The following is a 22923-nucleotide window of genomic DNA, read 5'->3' on the forward strand; positions in this document are numbered from 1 at the left end:
AAAACATTGTGGAGATTCTTCTCAAAACACTAAAAATATAACTACCATATGATCCAGCAATTCTGCTCCTGGGTATTTATCCAAAGAAAACAAAACTCTTCCAAATTGTATCCGCACCCCAATATTTATAGCAGAATTTTTTAAAGTAACCAAGATCTGGAACTAAGTGTTCATTCATAGATGAATGGAGAGAGAAAATACCGATCTTTCATCTAACTATCTATCTATATGCACGCACTCACACACACCACACAATGGAACATTAATCAAATATAAAAAAGAATGTAATCTTGTCAAATGGAACAACATAGATAGATAAGGAGTGTATTATACTTAGTGAAATAAGTCAGACAGAGAAAGACAAATACTGTGTGTTTTTACTTATATGTGATATATAAAAACAAATCAAAACAAAGGAACAAATACAACAGAACAAATACAAAATCACAGGTACAGGGAACAAATGACAGATGGCCAAATATTTCTCCAGAAAAGATGAGTTTATTTGATATCATCAAAGGACTGAAGTTCCAGATCTGCAATCATGAGGAGCCACATACAAGTCCCCACTGGACAAGGAAAGGAAATCTTTTATAGAGAAGACAAGGAAATTAGGAGGGTTATAGTAAACAGAGTGCCCTTGACTTTCCATTGACTGCATCCTGACCCGGGAAGAAGAGGCTTCTTTCATCTTCCTTTTGCCCTCTGTGATGTCCACAGGTCAGGAGAGCTCCCCTTCTTCTGCCAGCTTTATTTAATTGAAATTTCTCTGTTTGAAATCTTTATACCTTATAGGACAGAGTCAGAAAGATATTTGACTCCATAAGAGGAGGGAGCCATGGTGGTGGAAATAAGATGTTGCAGTGATTCAAGAAGGGGTCTTGAGCCATGGAATCAAGTGGCTTCCAGAAGCTACAAAAGGAAAGGAAACAGATTCTTCCACAGAGAATCTGGAAGGAATCAACCCTGCCAAGACCTTGACTGTAGACAGCGAAATGGGTTTTAGATTTCTTGCATCCAGAACTATAAGAGATATTTTGTAAGTGGTCAAACTCATATTAAACACTGAACGAATATTTTATGTGCACTCTGCTGCACTCATAGGATGGGATACCAGTGCTTGCAGTTGCTTGTTGGGATACATCGCAGTGAGACAGATCTGAACATTCTTGAGACACCCAACCAAGCTGGATAATATCTTTACTGGAGAGATTTCTCTCTTCTATTAGTTGCGTTCAATGTTTACTGTTCTGGAATCCAGCATACCGTGGGAAATATTTACTTTAATTCTATCTATCCTCTTAGTAGCTACTTTTTTTTTTTTTAGATGTTCAAGGTGGTTTTTTTTTTTTTATAAATTTATTTATTTTAGTTGGGGGCTAATTACTTTACAATATTGTAATAGTTTTTGCCATACATTGACATGAATCAGCCATGGGTTTACATGTGTTCCCCTTCCTGGACCCCCCACCCACCTCCCTCCCCATCCCATCCCTCTGGGTCATCCCATTGCCCCGGCCCTGAGCCTTTGTCTCATGCATCTAACATGGAATGGTGTTCTGTTTCACATATGATAATATACATGTATACTTTTTAAGTTACAAGTTAGAGGTTCTAGTGCAGAAGCAGATAGACTGAGAAGGGAAAAGACCAACACAAATCTGTAGGGCTAAAAAGCGTTTGTTCGTAAGAAATACTAAGCACTGCAAATGCCCTGTGGTGGCCTCACGGTGTGACTGTGGCTGGAGGAGGGGCTGAGCCCCGCAGAGGGTTTGTGTAGAGGCTGCAGGTGCCTGGGGAGCACTGTGCTGCACAACGCAGAAGTAAGTGCCCGAGTCTGTGGTCTGCGAAGAGGAAATGTGCAGGGAGCTGCGGCGTTCTGTAGGGACTGTGGTGGCCTTTAATCTTCCTTCCTGCTTTGTCCCTGAAGGAACGTAAACCAGGTGGATGAGGCGGCCCCCAGGGTTCTGAAGATACCAGTTCACACTCTGTGACAATGTGGAAAAATTACACAGAAGCGTGGAGTTGGCTCCCTCCTGGAGACTCAGGACTGGGGGACTCTGCTCCACATCCACCCCTCGCACACCTGATGAGAAAAGAGAAACAGTCACAGGCAAGGGTCACCATAACTCCTACAAAACCCTGAAAGTGCCTCCACCAACTCCCCACCCGATCCTCCGCTGACTCCATAGATGATGAATAGGAGAGAAAGTCTGCAGAACTTGCCAGTTCCTCTCCCTCCCTTAACAATACAGCAGCTGCTCAATCCTTCAGATGCCCCTGTGGGGCAGCCCCAACTCACAGCAAACCTGGGCAAACAAAAGCCCCAGCACAGTGCCTGCTAGCCTCTTCATGATGCTTCCTCTTCTTACTGAGACATTTTCACTGTAAGATACTTCACTAAACCCTGAGGGGGTAAGTGTCATAAGTCCTTGCGGAAATGTTTTTGCTCTTGCAGCCAATCAGCTCACCCAACAAATTCTGCTCAGGCCCTCACTTTGTGACAGGAAGCCCCACCCTCCCACCTCAACCAATTCAGAATGTGCTGCAGTGAAGTGAGGAGAGTGAGAAATAGAAAGGTCATTATTTTAGGACTTTAGGGTCATTTTCTAAGAACACTGCAAAGAAGGCAGATTCTGATTTGAATTTGTGGAGGATTTTAGGGAAGAGAAAACAAAAATTAATTATCTAGTTGGCATGGATGCAGGAGATTCTTGCAAAATGAAAGTTTATTTCCTAGGAGTTCTCAGGATCCTTTTTTTTTTCCTTTGGCATTTCTTATGCACTCACCTGTGATTCTGAAGGGTGCTCACGAATCAACACAGTATTCATAGCAGTCTTGGCTGGAACATTTTGCAGTATTAAACAGGTTTACTTTTAAATATATATATTTATTTTAGACTGAACCTACATAAAGAGTGATATTATTTTTTGTCACTTGATGAGCATTGAAATCTAATTGTAAATAGTTTTATTTTTATTAAAATTAATAGTTTTATTTTTATCGAAACTCATTCATGTCAAAGTATGGCAAAAACCACCACAATATTGTAAAATAATTATCCTCCAATTAAGATAAATTAATGAATTAAAAAACATATAATTTAAAAATAAATTTTAAACAAAATTTCAGGTTTAAATAAATTTTATTTCGTTATTTTTTAAATTAGAGGATAATTGCTTTACATTATTGGTTCAGTTTCTGCTGTACGACAAAGTCAGTCAGTATTTTATATATATATATACCCTTCCTCTTGAGCCTCCCTTCAACCCTCTAGTTCCTCACAGAGCACCAGTATGGGCACCCTGTTTATATTGCAACTTCCCATTAGTGATCTATTTTATACAAAATACATTTTAACTGTTAACTATTGTTATTTGTATTCTGCTTTTTGCCTCTAGTAGGTTATTTTAAAAGAAAAATAAGGGGTTTTAAAACATATGAAAGGCAAGTCTTTGCTTTTTCTCAGACTCTATGAATAATAATGGTTCTGTGTATATGGATTTTGAGGTAAAAAGGATGGAAAATGAGGACCTGTATATTTTCACTGAGGTAAAATTGAAGTGATCTGCAGACACGAGGATCAGATGAACAGTTCAAGATTACAGCAAATGTTTACTAAAGGAACTGTGAGAAATAGTATAGAAAAATAAGGTTGGTTAGAATCAATAATTATTATTGGGCACACAAGTGGGTATTAGAGAAGCTGAATTAGAAGACAGAAAAGAGGAGAGGAGCAATCTGAGTGGGTCACTTGGAACTTTGCATGAAAATGTGCTTAACCTAGAATGCCTGTTACAGGCAACCTCTAGATGAAGCAAACCTTTTTTCCTTCCTACTCTATTGTCTGGACATACAAGAAGAGATAGGGAAGTTCACTAGAGGGAGGAATAGTTGCATCTCCACTTCAGGGGCTCCTTAGAGCCAGTGATGTGGCTGTCAGGCAGGTCACTGACTGGGCTTTGGTTCTTCCTGCAACAGCAATGCTGAATCAGTGAGACCAGGACAGACCTGCCTATAATGAGACAGTGTCTCTATTCAGATTTCAACCAGAACTCTGTTCTATAGAGGCAGGAGCATGTAATATAATGTTACTGATTCCCTATGAAGAGCATTCCCAGCAGGAGAAGGGTGGTAGAGAGCATGGCTATACAGGAAAGAAGCTGAGAGCCATATTGCAAAAGAGCTCCCCTGAGGAGCAGGAAGGAATGTGCCAGAGTGTGCTGAGTCCTATTACAGGGAAATCTGAGATTCAAAGGATCCCAATGCAAGCAAGTTCTAGTGACTATCAATGAGAGATGCTTCTTTGATAATCACTGCTCCTGGTGTTGAGCCTATTCAAATGTGCACCTCAGTGAGCACTGAGGTACAGAAGCTCATAGAAGTGAAATGGAGCTTTTATCAGAGGTGACATTTCCAGTTAATGCAACATCACCCCCTGGAGGTCAACAATTGGAACAAATTTCCTATTGAGTCTTTCGTGCCCCATTTCCTGCCTGTTTTACCTAGGCTTGAATTTCTTCCCATTCTAAGCTGATAAGAGTGTTTTCTTGGGTTTGCATATTAAATTGCTGTTATTATTTTTCAGTCACTAAGTTGTATCTGACTCTTTGGGACATCATGGACAACAGCATGCCAGGCTTCCCTGTCCTTTGTTATCTCCCAATATGCTCAAACTCAGGTTCCCTGGTAGCTCAACTGGTAAAGAATCCACCCACAATGCAGAAGACCTGTATGGATTCCTGGGTTGGGAAGATCCACTGGAGAAGGGATAGGCTACCCACTCCAGTATTCTTGGACTTCCCTGGTGGCTCAGCTGGTAAAGAATCCGCCTGCAATGCAGGAGACCTGGGTTCAACCCCTGGGTTGGGAAGATCCCTGGAGAAGGGAAAGACTACTCACTCCAGTATTCTTGCCTGGAGGATTCCATGGACTGTATAGTCCGTGAGGTTGCAAAGAGTAGAACATGAGCAACTTTCATTCACATGTTCATTGAATCAGTGGTGTCATCCAACTATCTCATCCTTTGTCGCCATCATCTCCTCTTGCCCTCGATTTTCCCCAGCATCAGGGTCTTTTCCAATGAGTTAGCTCCTCACATCAGGTGGCCAAAGTATCAGAGAATCAGCTTCAGCATCAGTCCTTCCAAAGAATATTCAGAGCTGATTTCCAGTAGGATTGACCGCTTTGATCTCCACACTGTCCCAGGACTCTCAAGAGTCTTCTCCAGTACCACAATTCAAAATGATCAGTTCTGTGCTCAGCCTTCTTTAGGGTCCAACTCTCACATCCATTTATGACTACTGGGAAAACCATAGCTTTGACTATACAGATCTTTGTCAGCAAAGTGATGCCTCTGTTTTTTAATACACTATGAAGGTTTGTCATAGCTTATCTTCCAAGGAGAAGGTGTCTTTTAATTTCATGGCTGCAGTCACCATCCCCAGTGATTTTGCAGCCTAAGAATACAAAATTTGCCACGGCTACCACTTTTCCACCACTTATTTGCCGTGAAGTGATGGGACCAGATGCCTTGATTTTAATTTTTTGAATGTTGACTTTCAAGCCAGGTTTTTCTCTCTGCTCTTTCAACCTCATCAAGAGGCTCTTTAGTTCCTCTTTGCTTTCTGCCATTAGGGTGGTGTCATCTGCATATCTGAGGTTACTGACATTTCTCCCAGCAGTCTTGATTCTGGCTTGTGATTCATCCAGCCTGGAGTTCTGCCTAATGTACTCTGCATAGACCTAAATAAGCAAGGTGAAAATAACAGCCCCAACATACTCCAATCCCAATTTTGAACCAGTCTGCTGTTCTATGTTTGATTTAACTGTAGCTTCTTGACCCACATACAGCTTTCTTAGGAGACAGTGGTGAACTTCCCCTATCATTGCTCCTTTCAGATATCGAGTGGTTTTTACAAATGCAGAAGGTTGAACTAAACCAAAATCAAAATCTCCAATGAGTTAATGAGGCATAATTGACTGTTGTGGTATAAAACATGCAAATTTCCATGCCAGCTGTGTGAGAAGAAGGCATATCTCCATGTTGCATTCATGCATGTGGAGAAATACCACAGAAGGTCTACTCTCAGGATGTAGCAACAGTGAAGTTTAAATGTTGCCTTAGCTGAGCCACATTATTTTGTTTGACATCTTTGAATAATCATTTAGTGTACTTTAAATCATGGTAAAAGAGAAGGCTAGAGATCTTATTCAATGATATAGCCAATATACTGGTAGAAGTCAAGGTTCCTAGTGTTCACTAACAGTCCATTTATTTGAGGGAACTACAGTGACTGGAATGCCTGTTTATCTATGTTTACATTTCCCCCTGATTACTGAAAACATTGTGTAGCTCATTGAATTTCCCTTTTCCTTCCCACACATGGCTCTTCCTCAACACTGGTCCCAGAGCAGCAGCAGGTTTGGCTTTGGGTATGGGGTGCAGGGGGCTTAGGGGCTCTGTGTGGAGGCACAGAGGTAGGTGGCTGAGTCTTCAGGCTGGGATCCTCTGATGTACATTGAGCTGTAGCCCTCCTTAGTATTCAGAGTGACGCTCACTCATCCTTGCTTCTTTTCATCCCCATTTACACTCATCACAAACAGGTTCTTGGGGCCCTTTGCACATTCCCATCTGTACCAGTGTAAAGCACAGAAAGATCTGGAAGGGAAACTGCAGGTGAAGTTGGGGCTCTCTCCTTCCTGAACCCACAGCAAGGCAGGACACTATTCCACAGTCAAGAGGCTGCTCACTCCTGTTCAGAAAGACAGAGTCAGTCATAAAAACTGATTTCTCTACAGAGTGTTCATTCTTCACATTCTCAGATATTAGAATCTGAAGGTGCCTGACTACAAAATCTTCTTTCCAGTGAACAACTGAAATAAGCAAAGGAAACAGCATGGTTGTTTTTCAGTCACTAAGTCATGTTCGACTCTTTGCGACCCATGGACTGAAGCACACTAGTCTCCTCTGTCCTCCACTATGTCCTGGAGTTTGCTCAAATCCATGTCCCTTGAGTCAGGGATGCTATCTAACAACCTCATTTTGTCTCACCTAAACAGTATGGAGTAGGTGCTAAAAATCAGAGCAGTGCCTTCCACTTACTCAAACTTAAATTTTGTTATGAAAAGTGAAACAGTATTGGAAGGCGTCTCAATGGCCAAATTCTGACTAAATTCCCAAGAAAAGAGATGCAGCTATGGTTAATAAAGGAATATCCGAAAAGCCTCATTAACATCTCCTATTTAGAAGCATGAATATATGTTTGGGAAGGGAATGCTAGATAAACAGTAGTATAGTGTAGTGAAAGTTGCTTAGTTGTGCCCAACTCTTTGCAACCCCAGGGACTGTAACCGACCAGGCTCTACTGTCCATGGGATTCTCGGGGCAAGAATATTGCAGTGGGTTGCCATGCCCTCCTCCAGGAGATCTTCCTGACCCAGGGATTGAACCCCCATTTCATATGTTTCAAGCATTGGCAGGTGAGTTCTTTACCACTAGCGCCCCTGGGAAGCCCTGACACACAGAAGTCACTACAAATCAATTTCCTTTTTTTCCCCTCCAAATCACAGTAATCAGCCCACTTGCAGCAATCAGACCGCTTGAGGATAAGATTGTGAGGACAAGACCACACCATTCAAAAAGCTGACTTGCTATGGAGCTTATTTCTGGTGAGACTACTTTGGAGGGGCTTTGTCCAAACCAGGAAGTATATGTCTCCAACAGCAGGGAGCATTCCTTCAACTAATAAGACAGAATCCTGAAATCTAAAGCCATCATAATTATTTGAAATAGAGGCCAAGCCAATTGACCATTAGGTAAATTAAATAAATATTGCCTGAAGAGGCTTGCAAGGTAGAAATGTTGACATCTAGACAAAAAAATCTAAATGAGTCCAACTTAGTCTTTTATTTTAGAGTTTGAATAGTGTGAACTCTAGAAATACTTTCATCTTTTGCACTACACACACACACACACACACACACACACACACACATATATATTGGGTTTCCCAGGTGGCTCAGTGGTAAAGAATCCACCTAGTTACAGAAGATGCGAGTTCGATTCCTGGGTCAGGAAGATACCCTAGAGAAGGAGATGGCAACCCATTCCAGTATTCTTGCCTAGGAAATCCCATGAACAGAAGAGCCTGGTATGCTATAGTCCATAGGGTCGCAAAGAGTCGGACACGACTGAAGCAACTTAGCATATATACATATATATAGTTTTATATATATATATATATGTATAACTATATATATATATATATATATATATATATACATATTTGTTGAGTCACTAAGTCATGTCTGACATTTTTGGGGCTCCATGGACTGTAGCCTGCCAGGCTCCTCTATCCACAGGATATTGCAGGCAAGAATACTGGAGTGGGTTGCATTTCCTCCTCCAGGGGATCTTCCTGACTCAGGGATTGAAACCAAATCTCCTGTGTCCCCTGCATTGCAGGTGGATTCTTTACCAGTTGAGATATATATATAAAACCTTCCTGGGTCCACTTGCTCATGCAGATTGCAGTGAAGCAAAATTGAGTGTTTATCACAGGACGCCAAGCAAGTAGTCCAGGCAGCCAGGACTCAAAAGGCTGGAATTCACTGATGCCTTAGTGTGTAGGTGACTGTCACTGAGGATGAGTCAGGGAGAACTTTGTGACTAAACAACAACCAAGCATCACAGTAGAGAAGGCAAAGACAAGGGGCACAGGTCTTGATAGAGAAAAAAGCTTAGAGCGTTAAAGGAATAAAATCTCTTTGTAGCCCTTGTTTTTCCCAGTATACTGTTACACAAGAAACTTACTAAAGCATCCAGCACTGTTAACTGGTTAGTGGATGATTTCCTCATCTACTGATCCTGGGGCCATTAAATCTATGGTTTGGCATTTTTTTTCCTAGTTCCCTTTAGCTTCCAGTTTAAACCAGTAATGTCACCACCACTAAGACATCTAGCCACTATGTTCTGGGGTCAAGTGCTTCTCCATAGTCCAAATCTTGCTTCTAAGAAGCCCCCTAAAATGATACACTCTGGCTGGCAATAAAAGCTGGAGATGCTTTTCACAGTTAGGAGAGTTATGGCTCATTTCCCATAGATTAAAAAAAATGGGAATAATGAAACCTACCTCACAGGATTTTTATATTTAAATTAGATAATGAATCTGAAATGCAAACCACAGTGCCTGACAAAGAGTAAGCTCAATAAATACCAACTTTCTCTGTTCTAGTAAAATCTACATCTCCTTCAATGTCCAGGTCTGTGACCTATTACTGTTTGTTCTTTACTCCACATCAGTTCAATGATGGAAGCTTCTAGGAAATTCACTTAATCACTTATTTTCCTGGAGACAGTCATTATTTTTCCCTATTCCCTGGGGTCATATTCTCCTAGCCACATTGACACACTCAGAATACTCTGAGGACCCAGATAGAACCCTCAGATAAGGTTTTATTTTCATTAAAGTTTTTATATATTTATTAGCTATTGGGTATCACATTTCTCAATTGGCTTTCCAAGATTTTATCATTCTCATTGTCTGTTTTCTTACTGATTTGAGGAACTTTTAACATATTCTGTTTAACACAATCTGCATCTGAGTCCTTTTTCAGAAATACATATTGCAAATATAGTTTATCAGTCTGTGCACTGACTTTCAAAACTCTTAGTAGTGATTTATAACAAACACAATTTAAAAATACATTTTCATGTTCATAAGATACAACCTTGAAAGTTTTGTTTTTTCTCTTTAAGCACTTTAAAAATATTTTACCTTGGTGGCTTCTATTCCTTCTGATGTTAAGTTAGGTATCATTCTTAATGATGTGTCCCAGAATATAATATGGAAAATTTCCATGGGTATTGGCAAGATTGTTTCCACTTAAATAGACTTTTGAATTTGCCTTCAATGCGTTGCAGTGAAAGTCGCAATCTTCTGCCAAAGCCAGAGTGGTGGACTTGCAGAATTCCTTATTCAAATTTATGGCTTTCCTCATAGCATTGCTTCTGAATAAGGAGATTGTTTTTATAGGAAGTCAAGTATAGCAGTGAGTGGAAATGCTTGCTATGAGCAAAGAGGTTATGGGATGGGTAATAGAAGAGGTCATTATAAATACCAGCTATAATCATGTGGTCATTTGCAGGAATGAGAACAATAATACTTATATGAATTTGTTTTTCATTTTGATATGAATATATCTATGTATTATATTAACCAATTTTAACTCCCCTCACCCATTTGCCTGCATGTAGTAACATAAGATATGTTAATATAAGCCAATCTTCTATCTTATTATAGCTCAGTAGTGAAGATAAAGGATTCAATGGGAGAATGTGGTTTAGCTAGAAAAGAAAATAACTTCACCCCCAAATGGATAAATGAACTGGCTATAATCTTTGCAGGATGAGGTTAGAATCTTTTGGGTTGAATGAGGAATTACTGCATTATATTAACCAAGAACCATGGTGTTGGAAAAGACTCTTGAGAGTCCCTTGGACTGCAAGGAGATCAAGCTAGTCAATCCTAAAGGAAATCAACCCTGAATATTCATTGGAAGGACTGATGCTGAAGCTGAAACTCCAGTAATTTGGCCAATTGATGAGAAGAGACACTCATTGGGAAAGACCCTGATGCTGGGAAAGATTGAACGCAAAAGGAGAAGGGGGCGGCAGAGGATGAGATGGTTAGATAGCATTACCAAATCAAGGGACATGAATTTGAGCAAACTCTGGGAGATGGTGGAGGATAGAGGAGCCTGGCATGCTGCAGTCCATGGGATCACAAAAAGTCAGACAGGACTTAGTGACTAACAGCAACAAGAACATTAGCAAGAAGCATAGTTTTGCTTTCTTTATTCAAAAGTTATTAAAAGAGTACAGAAGGATGCCAGGTTAACAAAGAGGGTACTGTAGCAGCTTTGTACTATCTTAACTAACTGGAAATATCTCTCCCAGAAAGTGCTTCCTGTATTGTTCTTGCTTAGGGTTGGCCACAAAAGAAATTTGTGTAACATTTGGAAGGTGGTTGTGATGAAGTAGCCATAGTTTTTATGTTTGGGGGGTTGGTACAGGGCTCCAGGGACTATGGTTGCTCACTCATGTTGCTGCTGATCTGATAGCTCAACTTACTGTTGACTCACAACTCCTTCACTTCCCACCAAACCTCTGCCTTGTCTTCTCTTTGTTTTGGGCCAAGTATGCATGTAGCATGATGCCAAATGACACCCACTTCTCCTAAGGTCACCCACTACTGTGAGACTGAAGGAGGTGAAACATAGACAAATCTTAGTGTGTCTTTGTGGTTGCCATTTACCTCATGGTTCTAGTTTGTCCTAATGAGTCATAGTTTGTCAATGCTTCGATCTATATCCAACTTTCTTCGACAAATATTGCTCTAGCTGACAAACAATGAGTTCAGTCTCAACATCAGATACGAAGATAACAGTTTTGTATACACTCTTTCAACAGATCCATCGATTACCTGAGTTCTAATTTTTATAGTTAATTTCTTATTCCACACCACTGGTGGTTCTGCTTCTTTGATTGTACCTTCAGTGACACAAGACTAAGAACAAAGGACTAAGGAAATAATTTTTATGACGATTCCAAGTAACTATACCCAGATTTGTGATGTGAGTGTATTTTAGTGAAACTGTCACTTTTAATTATTTACGGAGCAAGTTTAGACAACTTTACACATGTTCTGTATGATTGATTTGAAGTCAAAAATTCAAGAGGACAATATTAACAGTAGAAAATTACTCTGGACAGCAAATAACAAGGAAGAAGCTTTTATTTAGAATTAAATCCTATGATCCAGACCACAGATGAAGCAACCACATGATTACCATTTCTTGCTGGGATCTGCAGGTGTGCATTTCAGCTGGAGTCCTGCAGCAGGGAGGCTCTCTCTTATTAAGCTCTGGGGGTTTTGTTCAGCTTTTCCCACTATTTCAAGCACTGTGAGTCTGTGAGAGCACAGAAGTACTTTGCAGTATCTTCCAGCTGTAAGGCTGAAATGGTGAGGCTGATGGAATGATCTGCTTCCTGGAAGTTTACAGAGTAGCGGCCGTCCCTTGCATTCCCATCTTCTGAATACTGACGAATAAGGTAAGTCATCTGTCCACTGGGAAGCTGCTTGTACCAAAGAATGGTGTAGGAGTTCACGTACCAACTTACTTCATACTGACAGTTCAGAGTGACTGACTGCCCCACTTGAGTGGTTATGTCTGGCTGGTCTTGAGTAACTTTCTGGGCCACACCAGATCCTGTGGAAAAAATAAGAAAATAGAGTTGAAATAGTGAACAAAATACTGTAGAAATTACACTAATTTTGGACCCATATATTTACAAACCATACTGAAATCCTAAGACGCCTGCTTTTCTCCAGCCCTCCTTCCCTCCCCACGTCCCTGTGAAGCACCCCGTGCCCGTGTGCGGTCCTTTCACCCTGAACACTCGCACCCATGTTTGGGAGCATCCCTACCAGAGAAGGCGAAGGCCAGGAACACCCAGAGCAGGCTGGAGAGCGGCATGAGGCATGGGTTCCCCAGCACAAGTGTGTTTAATTCTGCCTCACGCTGAGAGTTCAGTGTCTTTAATTGCCTGAGAGCACATATACATAGTACCTGGGTTCCTTATGACTCTCCCCCAAAACAGGAAGTGAGGTTTGTCATGTAGATCAACCACATGGTCTGTGCACAGATGGAAGAATCTCAGTTCAGTTCAGTCGCTCAGTCTTGTCCAACTCTTTGCGACCCCATGGACTGCAGCACACCAGGCCTCCCTGTCCATCACCAACTCCCAGAGTTTACTCAAAGTCATGTTCATTGAGCCGATGATGCCATCCAACCATCTCATCCTCTGTCGTCCCCTTCTCCTCCCACCTACAATCTTTCCCCGCATCGGGGTCTTTTCAAATGAGTCAGTTTTTTGCATCAGGTGGTCAAAATATCGAAGTTTCAGCTTCAGTATCAGTCCTTCCAGTGAATATTCAGGACTGATTTCCTTTAGGAGGGACTGGTTTGATCTTCTTGCAGCCCAAAGGGCTCTCAAGAGATTTCTCCAATGCCACAGTTCAAAAGCATCAATTATTTGGCGCTCAGTTTCTTTATGGTCTAACTCTCACATCCATACACGACTACTGGAAAAACCATAGCTTTAAGTATATGATTACTGTCTGGCTCATCACAAATCTTTACTTTGTCTACCTATTTTTCCCTGGTCATTACGTTTGGCAGACCCTGAAAAGGGGCATGAAGAAAGCAATTAATATTAAAGATTTGAACTGAGGGAAACTGAAGATTAAACAAGTTGACATACATCGGTAATTATTCAGTAAAATAATTTTTCCATCCTGTTTAAGATATAATTTTGTATAGCCTATGAAACACTCATTAGCCTTTACTTACTTTTCTCCATCCAGAATCTAGTGACTGTTTTAAAACATTCACAGATCTTAGGCCTTCTGGGTGAAAAGGATTCTTATCCAAAATAATTAATGTATCTCTCTCTATTTTTTTACTGAGTTCCAGGGCTCTACTTAGATTTTTCAATAAATAAAATTACTTCAACATGAAATGATTTTCAAAATATCAGTCCGTCTGAATTTCAGAGTCTATTCAGTGGTTTGTATTTAAATGAAATTATAACAGGAATAAAATATTCTTTTGAAATCTGATATTGATTCCTATGTATTAGACTTTGAGGGGGATCAGGGTATTCAATCCTGTTACCTCTAAATGTAGAATTGCACTTATTACATCACGTGTCCTATAATTATCATGTCACATTTTCTGTCTCATTGGTCCAGAGTGTTCAGTCTCACTTGTCAGTCACTCATTATTATTTCTCTTTGTAAAATAAAGTTAAGATAGACAGGCCGGAGTTTTCTCTGATGTAATGCTATAATGCACTCCTACAAAACTTAATATCTACAGACTGCAAACAGTACCTGTCAACCCCACAGAAGTTGGTGACTGAAGTTTTGTACACTGTTTCAGGTTCATGTGGAATGTAGCTGTCAATCTTCCATTTGGTTTCATTGCTGTAATAGATGAATTAATATAAAAGAACCAAAGGCAAATAGACAAGTAGAAAAGAAAATACAGACAAGTTCTAAAACAGTGCCAGTTCATGTAATTTAAGATCAAAATAACTCATGAATGAGTGAAGCAGGAAGGAAAGTTTGTATTTATCTGAGACATCTACTCTTCTGTCCCATTTCACTTCTGAGTGCTGACAGGCAATGAATGCCCAGGCTTGCAATTATCTGTAACTAAGCAGAGGAGCTTAGCAGCAGCACAGCAGCCTGTGCAGCATCAAGATATTATAAAATATAGATATATATTAATATAATAATTACATGTATATTAGGAAACTGATACTGATAAAATTTTTTATCAAAATACAGACCATAATATTACACATCAGTTTTTATATGTGCTCTTTGGTTTTGATATGAAGCTCTATGAAGTTTTATCACATTTATAGGTTCTCGTACCACCACTAAAATCATGACACAGAACTGTTTCATTTCTCTAAAGAAACCCTCTTTGCATACCCTCCCCATCCCTGCAATTCTTTATAACCCCAGTAACTACTGATCTCCTTTTCATCTCTGTATTTTATCCTTTTGAGAATGTTGTATAAGTAGAATCATACTAGGTATATAATCATAATAATCCAGTAAGTGTAATCATACACCATGTCGCCTCTGAGATTGACTTTTTTTTCATTCAGCATAGCATCCTGAGATCCATCGAGGCTATATTTGTTTAGTCGCTAAGTCCTGTCTGACTCTTTTATGACCCCATATACTGTAGCCCGCCAGGCTCCTTTGTCTATGGAATTTCCCAGGCAAAAATACTGGACTGAGTTGCCATTTCCTTCTCCAGGGCATCTTCCCAACCCAGGGATAAAACCCAGGTTTTCTGCATTGCAGGCAGATTCTTTAACACTGATCCACCTAGGAAGCCCCATCTAGGCTACTAAATGTATATCAGTAGTCTGTTTCTTTTAGTCACTACAGACTGTCAGCAACTTATGATATTGATTTTGGTTTTTTGACTTGCCAGTGGTAAGAAAGCGATACACATTCAGTAGAAACCATACTTGGAATTTTTAAATTTGATCTTTCCCCATCCTAGCAACATGTGGCATAATATTCCCTGGTGATTCTGGGCGGCAGCAGTGATCTGAGCTCCTGGCCAGCCCTGAAATCATGAGGGTAAACAACTGACATACTTACATTCATTCTGTACTCACACAACCATTCTGGTTTTCACTTTCAGTGTGTGTGTGCTAAGTCACTGCTGTCATGTCCAACTCTTTGTGACACTATGGACTGTAGCCCATCAGGCTCCTCTGTCCATGGAATTCTCTAGGCAAGAATACTGGAGTGGACTGCCATGTCCTCCTCCAGGGAATCTTCCCCATCCAGGGATTGAACCTGCATCTTTTATGTTTCCTTCATTGGCAGGCAGGTTCTTTACCACTAGCATCACCTGGGAAGCCCCACTTTCAGTACAGTACTCAGTAAATTACATGAGATTTTCAACACTTTTTTATAAAATAGACTTTGTGTTAGATGATTTCTCCCATCTGTAGGCTAATGTAAATGTTGAGCACCTTTAAGGGAGGCTGGGTTAGGTATATTAAATGCACTTTCCACCTGTGATATTCTCAACTGAAAATGGTTTATTGAGACACAACTCTATTGAAAGTTGAGAAAAATCTGTAAATAAGATGTCATTGTACAGATGTATTACAGTTGCATTTACCCAGTGAAAGATACTTGACTGATTTCCAGTTTTTGGTGACCACAAATATAGCTGCCATGAATATTCAGGTACAGATTTTTGTGTGAATGTAAGTTTTTCATTTTTCAAGCATGAATACCCAGGAGTGTGCTTTGCTGAGTTGTAAAGTAAGTGAGTATTTAAGCTTATGCAAAACTCTTGGATTGCTTTCCAGAATGACTGGACCATTCACCCACCAGCAATGTATGAGTGATCCAATTTCTCTGCATCTTTGCCAGACTTTGGTATTGTCAGTATTTTTAATCTTAGCCTTTATGATAGATGTGAAGTGGTATTTCTTTGTGGTTTACTTGCACTTCCCTAACTACTAACAACACTGACCATCTCTCTATATGCTTATTTCCTTACCACATAGCTCTTTGGTAAAGTGTCTGAATCTTTTGTCCAGGTTTCAGCTGGATTGTTTGTTTCTTCCTGCTGAGTTTAGAACAGTTCATTGTATTCTAAATACAGTTTCTTGATGAAAATGTATTTTGCAAATATTTCCTGCCATTCTATGGTTTATCTTTTTCCTTCTCTTAATTGTGTCTTTCACAGAGCAAACATTTTTAATTTTGATGAAATCTAAGTTACTTATGTTGTATGGATTGTGTTTTTGGTGTCATGTCAAAAATCTTTTTGTCTAACCCTAGGTCATGAAGATATTCTCTTATGTTTTTCCTAAAAGATTTAATGTTACATTTTATAGTTGGATGTATGGCTCATTTTGAGACTGTACACAATTTTTTGTACAAGAAGTGATATTTAGGTCAATTTTCAATTATTTCCCAAGAATATACAATCATCCCAACCTCATTTGCTCATAAGACTATGTTGTTACCTCTATTGAACTGTCTTTGCATTTGTCAGAAAATAAGTTTTCCTGACCTGTGTGGATCTACTTCTACACATTTACTCAGTGACATAAACTTGTTAATGATATTCTTTCACTACATTTATAACATTATAGAGCCTGTAGAATGGTTCTCTTTTTTATTACTTAAATTTATATTAATAATTTGTCTTTTTTCTTTTTTCCCTTGATAATTATACCTAGGGATATATCGATTTTATTAATCATTTTAACAAAATTAAATTTGTATTTCATGGTTATCACTATAGTTTTATTTGTATTTCACCAATTGAATATTTTATTATTACATCTTTCATTTTATGTTGGGTTTAATTTGCTTTTCTATCATCTTTTGCTGAGTCTTCATAATAGTTTTTCAACATCTTTCTTTAGTAATATAAGTACTTAAAAAGATAAATTTCCTTCCATGTATTATTTTAGCTCCATCTCATACATATTTATATAATGTGCTCTCACAATATTTACTTTCAAAATATTTTCTAATAGCTATTGTAATTGTTTCTTTAACCTAGAGTTATTTTAAAGTTAGTGCATATAACCCAAATATTTTGGAGTTTCTAGAGACATCTCTTTGCACTTGATTTTCTGTGTTATTTTCATCTTGTCAAAGAATAGATTCTGTATAATTTCAGTTTTATTAAATATATTAAGACTTTTTATGTACACATTGGTGTGTGTGTGTGTGTGTGTGTGTGTTTGTATGTATATGTTTCATCTATACAGCAGGGTGTGGCTGGAGCCTCGGCTGCAGGTTTGTGTAGAGGCTGCAGGTGCCTGGGGAGCACTGTGCTGCACAGCACAGAAGTAAGTGCCCGAGTCTGTGGTCTGCGAAGAGGAAATGTGCAGTGAGCTGCGGCGTTCTTTAGGGACTATCGTGGCATTTAATCTTCCTTCCTGCTTTGTCCCTGAAGTAATGTAAAACAGCTGTATGAGGAGGCCCCCAGGGTTCTGAAGATACCAATTCACACTCTGTGGGGAAGTGGAAAAATTACACAGAAGCGTGTAGCTGGCTCCCTCCTGGAGACTCAGGGCTGGGGGACTCTGCTCCACATCCACTCCTCGCACACCTGATGAGGAAAGAGAAACAGTCACGGGAGAGGGTCACTGTAACTCCTAAAAAACCCTGAAAGTGGCCCCCCAAAACCCCACAGATGATGAGGAGGATAGAACGTCTGCAGGACTTGTCAGCTCCTCTCCTCAACAATAGAGCAGCGCCTCACTCCTTCAGGTTTCCCAGTGGGGCAGCCCCAACTCACAGCAAACCTGGGCACACAAAAGCCCCAGCACAGTGCCTGCTAGCCTCTTCATGATGCTTCCTCTTCTTATTGGGACATTTTCACTGTAAGATACTTAACAAAACCCTGAGGGAGGGAGTGTCATAAGCCTTTCCTGCTCCTGCAGCCAATCAGCTCACCCAACAAATCCTGCTCAGGTGACACTGACAGGACGTCCCACCCTCCCACCGCAACCAACTCAGAATGTGCTGGCCAGGGACTGAATGAGAGTGGGAAATAGGAAAGTCGTTATTTTATGACTTAAGGGATACTTTCTGAGAACATTTCGGAGAAGGCAGACTCTGACTTGGAATGTAGGGGAATTTTAGGGAAAAGAAAGCAAAAATTAACTGTATAGCCCGTCTTCCTCTCACATGGTATGGGTAAAATAGATTCTTCCATAATGAAATGCTTTTTCCCAGAAGTGCTGAGGATCCAGCTTTTGTTTCTCTTATGCTCTCACTTGTGATTCTAAAGGGTGCCCATGAATCAGCACAGTATCAGAAGTTGCTCCTATTGGCTGGAATACTTTGCTGTATTAAACAGTATTTTTTAACTTTTTTTAATTTATTTATTTTTAATTGGAAGATAATTGCTTTACAATGTTATGTTGGCTTCTGCCATACGATGATGCGAATCAGCCATAAGTATACATACATCCCCTCCCTTTGAACCTTCCCCCCATTCCTCTGGGTTGTCACAGAGCACCATGTTTAGCTCCCTGCATCATACAGCAACTTCCCACTAGCTATCTCTTTTACATATGGTAATGTATATGTTTCAATGCTATTCTCAATTCATCCCACCCTCTCCTTCCCCTACTGTGTCCAAAGTTTGTTCTCTATGTCTGCATCTCTATTTTTGTCCTGTAAATAGAGTCCATCAACAGATGAACACATAAAAAAGTTGTGGCACCTATATACAATGGAATACTACTCAGCCATTTGAGACAGTTCTAGTGAGGTGGATGAAACTAGAGCCTGTTAAACAAAGTGAAGTAAGTCAGAAAGAGAAAAACAAATATCGCATATTAATACATATATATGGATTCTGTAAAATGGTACTGGTTACTTTAAAGTTATATATATTTACTTTACACTAGGGCTGCATAAAGAGCAATGTTAGTTACCTTAACCACTAGCTGGACATTGAAAATTGAATTGTAATAGTTTTATTTTTATTAAAACATCTATGATTTTAATTTTGAAATAAATTAGCAAAACACTCTCTGACATAAATCACAGCAGGATCCTCCATGACCCACCTCCCAGAATATTGGAAATAAAAGCAAAAGTAAACAAATGGGACCTAATTAAAATTAAAAGCTTTTGCACAACAAAGGAAACTATAAGCAAGGTGAAAAGACAGCCTTCAGAATGGGAGAAAATAATAGCAAACGAAGCAACAGACAAACAATTAATCTCAAAAATATACAAGCAACTCCTGCAGCTGAATTCCAGAAAAATAAACGACCCAATCAAAAAATGAGCCAAAGAACTAAACAGACACTTCTCCAAAGAAGACATACAGATGGCTAACAAACACATGAAAAGATGCTCAACATCACTCATTATTAGAGAAATGCAAATCAAAACCACAATGAGGTACCATTTCACGCCAGTCAGAATGGCTGCTATCCAAAAGTCTACAAGCAATAAATGCTGGAGAGGGTGTGGAGAAAAGGGAACCCTCTTACACTATTGGTGGGAATGCAAACTAGTACAGCCACTATGGAGAACAGTATGGAGATTCCTTAAAAAACTGGGAATAGAACTGCCATACGACCCAGCAATCCCACTGCTGGGCATACACACCGAGGAAACCAGATTGAAAGAGACACGTGTACCCCAATGTTCATCACAGCACTGTTTACAATAGCCAGGACATGGAAGCAACCTAGATGTCCATCAGCAGACGAATGGATAAGGAAGCTGTGGTACATATACACAATGGAATATTACTCAGCCATTAAAAAGAATACATTTGAATCAGTTCTATTGAGATGGATGAAACTGGAGCCCATTATACAGAGTGAAGTAAGCCAGAAAGAAAAACACCAATACAGTATACTAATGCATATATGTGGAATTTGAAAGATGGTAACGATAACCCTATATGCGAGACAGAATAAGAGACACAGATGCATAGAACAGTCTTATGGACTCTGAGGGAGAAGGTGAGGGTGGGACGCTCTGAGAGAATAGCATTGAAACATGTATATTATCATATATGAAACAGAACACCATTCCAGGTTCGATGCATGAGACAAATGCCCAGGGAAGGGGCAATGGGATGACCCAGAGGGATGGGATGGGAGGGAGGTGGGAGGGGGGTTCAGGATGGGGAACACATGTAAACCCATGGTTGATTCATGTCAATGTATGGCAAAAACCACTACAATATTGTAAAGTAATTAGCCCCCAACTAAAATAAATAAATTTATTTAAAAAAATAAATAAATTATTTTAAATAGAATTTCTATTGTAAATACATTTTTAAACTGTTGATTACTAGTTTTGCATCCTGCTTGTTAATTTTAGCAAGCTATTTTAGAGAAAAATAAGTATTTTTGAAACCATATGAAGATAATTTTAGTTTGTGCTCTTATCTCAGACTCTGTAAATAATATTGATTCCCTGTCAGTAGATTTGGGGGTAAAAGGGATGGAAGATGAGGACCTGTATATTTTCACTGCAGTGAAAGTGAAGTGATCTGCAGACACTAACATTTAGATGGACAGTTCAAGGATGTGTCAGTAGTAGCAACATGTAGGCCTGGTTGCTCCAAGGCATGTGGGATCTTAGTTCTCCAACCAGGGATTGAACCTGTGTCCATTGCACTGGCAGGCAGATTCTTTACCACTGAGCCACCAGGGTAAGCACCACATGCTGCTTGTATGCCTGCATGCTAAGTCACTTCAGTCATGTCCAACTCTTTGCAACTCTAGGATCTGTAGTCCACCAGGCTCTTGTGTCCATGGGATTCCCCAGGCAAGAATACTGGAGTGGGTTGCCGTGCCCTCCTTCAGAGGATCTTCCCAACCCTCGGATTGAACCCTCATCTCTCTCCTGCAGCTGCTGAGCCAAAGGGGAAGCCCCATGTGCTGCTTAGGGAATATCAAAAATGATGAAAACACTTTATAGAAGCAGGGTTTCCAGACTTGCCTAGAAAGTGAAAAATTATTATTCACTTAATTTTTGTTTCTTTCGAGAAACTTCTTCATGGGAAATACGAATGTTCTAGACTAGCAACAATAACATTTCAGATTTTTCTCAGAGAAAGAATAGTTTGTTTCTGGTAAGTGGAACAACTATAACACATCAGAGTTCGGACTTGGCCCTGGATCCAAATGAAAGAGGCCCTTGGTACAAGGAGAATTATTCGTATGTTTTCCACTTCTTATGTTGGGACTAGCACACTAAAACTAACATTTTATTGACATGAGGAGGAGCCATAACAAATTATTAGCACCTCTTTACTTTACTGCTATGCTAAAATTGTGATTCTGATATTCCTCAAAATTCTTCTCAGCTACATCAATAAACTAGGTGCTTATTCGTTGTCCTCCTTTTCTTTATCCATCTTCTTCCATTTCCCTTCCCTTCATTTTCCTCATCTCTTACTGCTCTCTGACTCTCCTTCTAGATGACTCTAGATTTGCTCTCATGACTGCTCCCCCAACTCTGTCCCCTCTTCTTCCCACCAGAGATACTGCACAGGTGCAGCCCCATCTGTCCCAGTGTGCCTCTCTCAGGATGCAGTAGTACACAGCGGTGTCTCTCAGGGTGACCTGGGGCAGGACCAAGGTGCTGGACTTTCTGTCTGAAGCTATGGTCAGAGAGGCCATGCTGTTGTTCACTGTGCCTCGTAAGCCATGAATGACATACTGTGGACTCTGATTGGGATTTTGCCGATACCAATGTATATATTCATCTCCACCGATGGTAGAGTGGTTACAAGGCAGGTTTACATTTTCTCCTTCAGCACAATCCATGGAGTTGGGCTGGGTGGTCTTAGCATCAATCACGGTCCCTAATGGGTCAAGAAAATAAAATTAGCCCCTGACCACAAATCAGTGTAATTCTGTGGATCAAGTGTACAACATTCCCATAACTGTCTGGACCTACCCCCATTCCAGTGTTTTTATCTATGTCCTGCAAAATATCATTGGTGTTTATTATATAGAGAGCAAAGACACACGGCAAGAATCTGAGACTCTGTAGCCTTTATCTCATGGGTCCTTTGCTCGGTAAACCCAGGGATTTCTTACAAACTGCTTACTGCTAAGTGCTCTTCTGGGATCATGGCTATGATTTAACCTGTCATGTAGAAGTTTGTGCTCTCTAGCAAACGCATAGATCAGTTCTCAATTCCATCGTTATAATGCTGAATAAAGCACAGGGAGAGCAAAGAGCAAATAACACTTCACGGCCCTTTAACCTCAGGTCATCCCTTGTAGACACAGAACACTTACCCAAGGTCAGAAACACGGTTACTACAGTCACCAGCCTCATACTTCAAGGACAAACCAGGATCGTGGGCTCAGAGCTCAGACTTGTGTCTGCTCCTAGGCTTGTTTCCACAGAACAGAAACAACTACTGCTGGTAAAGACTTAGAACCAGAGCAGGTATCAGTGTGTTGTTGCCAGGATCTGTCAGCCAATGATCAAGCAGTTCCTTGTCCTCCAAAGAATGAGAGCCATCCCCAACTCACACAGTGTCTGCTGCCATCCTCTGTGAAGTTTAAAGTCTGGCTCTGTAAAAGGAACACCAATCACAATATGTCTATCCAGAGCCATTGTTCTATCATTTGGTTCCTTAAAGAAATTGGCTGGGGTTCTATGAAGCTTATGGAAGACATTAATTAATACCAGAAAACTGTACTGAGCTCTGTGTTGTAAGGAGATGAAAATTTCCATCTACATTCCAGAAAATGTATTTGAAACTCCAGAGCAGGCAGTGATGTTCTC

General features: G+C 40.0%; 2 gene segments (V, D, J or C); both read right to left on the reverse strand.

The window, feature by feature from the left end:
- Nucleotides 1–479: 479 nt before the first annotated feature.
- On the reverse strand, nucleotides 480–2389 carry LOC145512647 (T cell receptor alpha variable 22-like). The segment is given in 3 exon segments: nucleotides 480–912; nucleotides 1730–2086; nucleotides 2303–2389. Coding segments are annotated over 3 exon segments (453 nt in total).
- Nucleotides 2390–11781: 9392 nt separating this feature from the next.
- LOC145512658 (T cell receptor delta variable 1-like) lies at nucleotides 11782–12613 on the reverse strand. The segment is given in 2 exon segments: nucleotides 11782–12274; nucleotides 12493–12613. Coding segments are annotated over 2 exon segments (369 nt in total).
- Nucleotides 12614–22923: the final 10310 nt, after the last annotated feature.

The sequence above is a fragment of the Giraffa tippelskirchi genome, chromosome 7, assembly GCF_054371585.1.
Source record: "Giraffa tippelskirchi isolate mGirTip1 chromosome 7, T2T-mGirTip1v1.2.pri, whole genome shotgun sequence".
Taxonomy (NCBI): domain Eukaryota; kingdom Metazoa; phylum Chordata; class Mammalia; order Artiodactyla; family Giraffidae; genus Giraffa; species Giraffa tippelskirchi.